At 47.3% G+C, this 6,597-nt stretch overlaps 1 protein-coding gene across 1 annotated transcript; it reads left to right on the forward strand.

The window, feature by feature from the left end:
- Positions 1-690: 690 nt before the first annotated feature.
- On the forward strand, positions 691-3,118 carry LOC140711325 (ATP-dependent 6-phosphofructokinase, platelet type-like). The gene is made up of 3 exons (XM_073014307.1): positions 691-889; positions 2,029-2,131; positions 2,762-3,118. The coding sequence occupies exons 1-3, from the start codon at positions 847-849 to the stop codon at positions 2,961-2,963; spliced, it is 348 nt and encodes a 115-aa protein (XP_072870408.1). The 5' UTR covers positions 691-846; the 3' UTR covers positions 2,964-3,118.
- Positions 3,119-6,597: the final 3,479 nt, after the last annotated feature.

Consider the following 6,597-nt stretch of genomic DNA (forward strand, 5'->3'; position numbering starts at 1 on the left):
ATCATCTAAACTTTTAAGTCATGCCAAACATCACCAGCTTTAGGATTCTTTTGTTGGTGAGGTTTGAGTAATGGGGATTTTAAGGGAACTGTCAGCTTTCATGAAAACAGTGACAACCCCACTACTTGGAAATGCTTATTCAAATTAAACACTTCATCGAGTTAAAAACTGGAGCTTCCTAAGATTTAAAATGGATTATCAGACATGTAATATACTTGACACTCACCCCAAATCAGAATGACCTGGAATGAGCTGCATGCAGGCACACACATGTCATGAGCTGAGCCTGGGACACAGCGGTCCAGCATTCCTAACTCACACACACTCCTTCCTCACAACCTCCTATTCTTTATACTTTTAAACCAGAGCCCGTGAATTTATTCCAGAGAGCTGATGAATCCCCTGAAATGATGATGAAATAGGAGGCGTATGTGTGATTTTGTTAAAGAATCCACAACGTTTATCAGATTCTTAAAGCTGCGACCCATCCCCACCCCAGATGAGTTTATGAAATCCTGATTGAAGATTTTAAAATATTGGAGATTGTTAGTTGACTCATTCCATTTATTAAAATCCTCCTCTTACTGGGCAGGGGGAACACTTGACACTTTTGCTTAACAGGCTGAGTTCAGGCTACAGGAAACAGAGATTGTGTTTTTTTCTGTTCCAGCTATCCATAAAGACCTAGAAATAAAAACGTGAATTCTGTGAAATAGAAATCGTCATTTCTATTTAACAACAAAGTGTTACTGTATAACTGATATTTCATATGACTCTAACCACCAACAGGGTGGGGCACCCTCTCCATTTGATAGAAACTTTGGAACCAAAATCTCTGCCAGAGCTATGGAGTGGATCACTGCGAAACTCAAGGAGGCCTGGGGCAGAGGTAAGGGGTCCGCGGAGGGAGGCCGTCTGCCTTGGTGAAAATGCTGTCCTATCGGGGAGAAGTAGGGTATACTGGTTCCTTCCTCAGTCCAGTACTGAGCTGCGTGTGATGTTCTAACTCCTGCTGGTCTCTGAGCGTTGCTATTTAACCAACCTTGGATTCCTGGGATAAGGTCAGCTTGGGCGTGGGTAACATGTTCTCTTTTATCACTGCTAGATTCAACCTGAAGTTCTTTTGTGCAGGCTTTTTGCTCTGGAGATCTTGAGCATCAGCCCGCAGTTTCCCTCACAGTTTAAGTGGGGCCTTCTATTTTTTGGATGTATGTTAGGACAACCTCCTTGCAACTCCATCTGTCAGAACTTCCAGTTTTGAGGAAGATTTGGCTGCTGAATGAATTGTTCATGTTTGTAGAACTATGCATGTTTTTCCTTAAATCAGTTTTGTAAGTTACATATTCTAACAAATCTTTAGATAAACTGAAAAGTTTTAAAAAACATGACATTTTGTATAATACAATTGTTAATTGTTCCAATGTGGCTGGTCCCCACTCATTCCTGAGTGGCTGTTTGTGCCAGCATCTTTCTTGCCCCCACCCCCCTCAGCTTTCTTCAGTCATACCAGGTGTGTGCTTTTTTAGGGCAAACCATTATCACTGCCAATGTGCAACGTAGAAGAATGACAGTCTACAAAAAACAGTGATGTGAACAGTTTCAATTGGTTTGTCTTTTTGAAGAACTGACTGATTCTTTCTACATCGATTTTCTTTTGCTAATTTAGCTATGGATGTTTCTCACTCCTCTGTGTGTGTATTCGTGGGCATCAATTTCTTAAGGTAATTTCTCTATTCCACTATTTAGTGAAAAATTCTCTCCACTGAGAGGAAAAACAAAAGCTGCTTTCCAGGAAGCCATCAGGGCGATCCCACAAGAGCAGAGCTGCCCAGGCCAGGCGCTGGCCACACTGTGCAGTTGTTCTCAGCTGTTCTCGGCCGTTCTTGGCCATTCTCAGCCTCCCCCAGGCTTCCAGGCCAGGTTCAGGATGGTTGCCAGGAATCTCACTTCTCATCTCGCCCCATGATTCTGCTCTCCCACCTGCCCATGTGACAGGGTGTTGTTAATCTTTTTTAAAATCTTTTATAGGAAAAAAATTTACCACCGATGATTCCGTTTGTGTGCTGGGAATAAGCAAAAGAAACCTTATTTTTCAACCTGTGGCAGAGCTGAAGAAGCAAACGGATTTTGAGTAAGTTGGGGTCTTATTGCCTTAGCAAACCCAGCCAACGTGAGTACAGGACAGGAGAATGGCCATTGCTGTTGCTTTCGGCAACTCATTCAGGGGTTTGAGGAACTAGATTTTCTGAAGCTCAGTTAAAAAATACTAGGTCTTGGCCAGGCATGGCGGCTCACACCTATAATCCCAGCACTTTGGGAGGCCTAGGTGGGTGGATCACAAGGTCAAGAGATCAAGACCAGCCTGGCCCACATGGTGAAACCCCATCTCTACTAAAAAAACAAAAATTAGCCAGGTGTGGTGGTGTACACCTGTAGTCCCAGCTACTCAGGAGGCTGAGACAGGAGAAATCGCCTGAACCTGGGAGGCAGAGGTTGCAGTGAGCTGAGACTGCACCTCTGCTCTCCAGCCTGGGGACAGAGCGAGACTCTGTCTCAAAAGAACAACAATAAGAAACCACCACTAGGTCTTTGGGAAGAATTTTTAGAAATATAAAAGCAATGGTTTCATTTGACCCTGAAATTGGCTTTATTATCTAGTTGATTCAGCCGACCCTACAAACCCCGTGTTTCTGGCAAGACGGCTCACTGTGCTGGCCGTGGCATCTCCCAGCCTCACTGCTGTCCCCCCATCCCTCCACAGGCACAGGATTCCCAAAGAACAGTGGTGGCTCAAGCTGCGGCCCCTCATGAAGATCCTGGCCAAGTACATGGACAACTATGATGTGTCGGACTCAGGCCAGCTAGAGCACGTGCAGCCCAGCCCTGGAGCGTCTGACCCAGTCCTGCCTGCATGTACCTGCAACCTGGACTCACCGTGGACCATCTGTTTTTGTAACACTTAAGTTATTTATCAGCACTTTCTGAAAGTATTTGACATTAATACCTAACAAGCAAGCACCTGTCACCGACCGTGTGCCCCACCAGCTCCAGTGCGTGCTGTCTGGACTGTGTCTCATGCTTTCAGATGTGTGTATTAAACGTTTGCCTACAACTCCAACAGTCCTCCGTTTTAGTTTTTTAAGTAGGAGATTAAAACCTCAATCTATGGGTGGCTACTAATGGTTTTCTCAGCACTTTTGTGGGCAAAGATTATAAAAATATTTTCAGTAGGGATCACTGAACTATGCACAAGTCATAAAAGGAGAACAAAGCCAGTAGTTTACACAGGCCAAGGGGAATGCCATGTTTATTGCCATGTGTCAGTTTCCAACCACAGCAGCAGGCCAGGACCCTGGGCCTTGACCCCAGGCTCCTGCTCTCCTTAGAAAGTAAAAGAGAACACATGAATCTTACCTACTCGGCCTCTTGATTGCAATCCTAGCTGCATGTTAAAACCACCAAGGTGGGGGTTTGAAAAATCTGATAGCCAGTTTCTCGTCCAGTCCAAGCCACGGTCCTTGCTGGGACCTAATTTGGAATTCTCTGATGACTCTTGCCAGAGTAGACATGGGTGCTGGCGTGACGGCCCTGCTGCCCTCGTGGGCCCACCTCCTGTAGGGACAGCGTTTCTGCCTCTTAGCTCTAGGTTGCAGGAGACCACAGCTGTGCCTCAGAAACGGCGGTGGAGAGCTGTGTGGAGGGAGAGGAGACCCCAAAAACAAGCTGTTTGGGAAATCAGAGTCCAACGGCCAAGAAGAGCTGGCGTGGTGGCTCTCCTTTCTGGCTCTGTGAAGACGAAGCGAGCGCTTACTCACCCCAGCCCACCTGCTTCTCAGGACTGCTTCCATCCGGCCGCCCCGTTGAACTTCCGTCTGTTAGGAGGACGCTCCCACAGGGCCTCGGTGTAATCGAGTTTCATGAATCAGCACAGGCAGACACGGGACACCTTTGTGTACCTTTTCATTTTACTTCTGTTTTTTAGTAAAAGCCCGAAATGCTACTTAAGATAATGACTCAAGCAGAGGTTAAATCAGAGTTGCCCTTTATTTTTAGATTCTTAAATATTCTAGAACTAATGAGGTAAAACAAGCCTTTCAGTCAGTAGAAAGTGAAAATTCTACGTGGTGCATCTTTGGCATTTCGTGTATGACTATTTCAATGGACATCTTCCTGGTCGCTCTTAAGATTGACTTGCCAGTCAGTTGGCAACACTTTAAGAATGATATAATATTCTTGGAAAAGCAGTAGCATTTCTGACTTTTCATATTCAGCTCTAGAGGCCTATTGTCTCAGGGGCTCCTGCACAGTTGGGGGCACCAGGGCCGCTCACCTGATGATCCAGGATGGGTCCTTGGCGATTTTGGGATTCTCGGGTCTGAGTATGGCCAGGCCATGCGTGCTCTTCCCAGTGCCGAGGTACCTGAGAGGAAGGCAGGCGAGGTCAGTGAGGACTGGCTTCTACTTCAGTGCCGTTAAGGTCTCCAATCCCGGACGCTGTCTCCCCCACTCCCCGCTCCCCACTCCCCACTCCCCACTCACCTATCGCTCATGGCCAGGAGCTTCTTGTGGCTGATGGTGAAGAGCTGCTCCCTGTGGGCCTGCTTCATCTCATCCGAGAGGCCGTACAAGAAGTGGTCCATTCCTAGAAGACAAACCACAGGCACAGGGGGGCTGCCACCCAGGAGCTCGCACAGTGGGCTATGCCCTCGTGTCCCAGAGGGGACAGGTGCATCTCACTGTTACTTCACATACGTGTTTCAACCACAGGGTCATGTCTAATAGCCCAGAGATCACACCCTGACCTCTAGCTCCCACGAGCCACGCTGACTCTTACCAAGGCCTGCTTCTGCAGCGTGGATGCATTCAGGACCGCGTGAGGCTGATAATGCTGTGAGCAAAAGTGGCTCTACAGTGTAATGTGGCCAGGCCTGGGCCGTGGTCACGTCATCCTTCCACACGAATGAGCCCAGTCACTGCCGTGGGTTGGCCCCACTGGGCCTCAGGTCAGTAAAACTGAAATGACAGGATGCACTCTTCTCGCCCAGATGTCGGGAAGCGTGTTTCCAAGGCCAATATTTAGGGTGTCAGACGTGGAAATCGTATCACAGGCAAGGACAGAGGTGCCAGAAGCTGGTGCTCCTGCCTGTGCATGAGGGAACTCGGAAAACAGCAATGTCATCTGCGAGGCTGTGGACTGAGATTCTCACTGTTACATTCACAATACCTTTGTATGAAGGAGCGACAGGAGCATCTACGGTTGAGAAGACAAAGTTTGCCTTCGTCAATGTCTTGCTGCGTGAATTTTCCAGATTTTGCCCAGTAAACCTTCCCAAAAGATTGGAGTGTCTCTATTGTTTTTGGGTCCCTAGGAAACCCAGAGAAATAAATAGGCAAGCATTTTACCAAAGGACAAGTTTATGACAAACCTGTGACTTAACAGTTCAACATTTTCTATGGGTTAACAGCTCTATTTTACATCTGATCTAGTCCAAACAGCCCCCTGACAAATTGCTCAATTACTCTCAGTGGAAGTTTAAATCCGATCACATAAGACTTTCAACACGTTCTCCCTCTTAGACAGGGTCTGTCTGCATAAAGTCCTCCCCAGATGATTTAAATCCACCTCTCTGTGACATCAGGAGAGGAAAGATGTGGAGGGTGGGGGCAGGTCAAGATTACGAGGAAATTACAGAAGACTCACATGGAAAAATCAAGCAAACAAAGGTTTTCCTTTAATCTCCCTTAAGGACACACCCAGGGCAGTACAGGAATCAGTCTGAGGGGGCTGATCCAGACTTCCCTTTGTGTAAATGGAAAGAGCCCAGCCCTCCCTCCACCCTGACTCAGAGCTGCAGAGGGGTTGTGAGCTGCTTCCCCATCCTTGTCTAGAAGAGTGGCTTCCAGCACAGCAAATGGGAGAACTCAGCAGGGTGGCAACGGCTACCGACTTCTCTACCTACGTGCCTGCTTACCTACCTACCTACCTAATCTATCTCTGCATCCACGAGCCAGGCTCTCATTCGCCCAGGCTGGCGTGTGGTGGCACAATCTGCTGACTGCAGCTTCAACCTCCCTAGGCTCAAGGGATCCTCCCGCCTTAGCCTCCTGTAGCTAGGACCACAGGCACTTGCCACCATGCCTGGCCAACTCCTTCTTAAAAAGTGTCAGAATACAGGTTCTCTTGGGCAGCAAAGCCATACACAATCAAGAATTTATTATTTTAGAATAACGGTGTTATGTTTATGAAAGCTAACAGTTGCATCCACATCAGGCACCTCCAAATGAAATGAGCTAAGAATGTTCTCAGGCTATATCGCGCCCCTCACCTGGGGCCTGTGTCCCAGGTCCCCCAGAGCAGGGTTGCAACCTCAGACAGCCACTATGGATACTGTGTTTTTCTCCTATGCCTATGAAAAAGTCTATAGATTAGGTGCAGCAAGATATTAACAAAATACAACAATTATACTGTAATAAAAGTTATGCTAAGTAAAACAAGCGTTCTGTGAACAGAAGCTCTTGGACACCCACAGCGTATCTGATGACCTAGACGGCTACTGAGTGACCAACAGGCAGGTACCGTAGACAGTGTCAGCTTTC

The sequence above is a fragment of the Chlorocebus sabaeus genome, unplaced genomic scaffold, assembly GCF_047675955.1.
Source record: "Chlorocebus sabaeus isolate Y175 unplaced genomic scaffold, mChlSab1.0.hap1 unalloc_scaffold_636, whole genome shotgun sequence".
NCBI lineage: Eukaryota > Metazoa > Chordata > Mammalia > Primates > Cercopithecidae > Chlorocebus > Chlorocebus sabaeus.

Bases quoted from the DNA above. Each gene is read 5' to 3' on its own strand.
- LOC140711325 (XM_073014307.1), top strand. From the start codon at position 847: ATGGAGTGGATCACTGCGAAACTCAAGGAGGCCTGGGGCAGAG. The intron at 890-2,028 runs GTAAGGGGTCCG...AATCTTTTATAG, and splicing joins CAAGGAGGCCTGGGGCAGAG to GAAAAAAATTTACCACCGAT. The intron at 2,132-2,761 runs GTAAGTTGGGGT...ATCCCTCCACAG, and splicing joins AAGAAGCAAACGGATTTTGA to GCACAGGATTCCCAAAGAAC.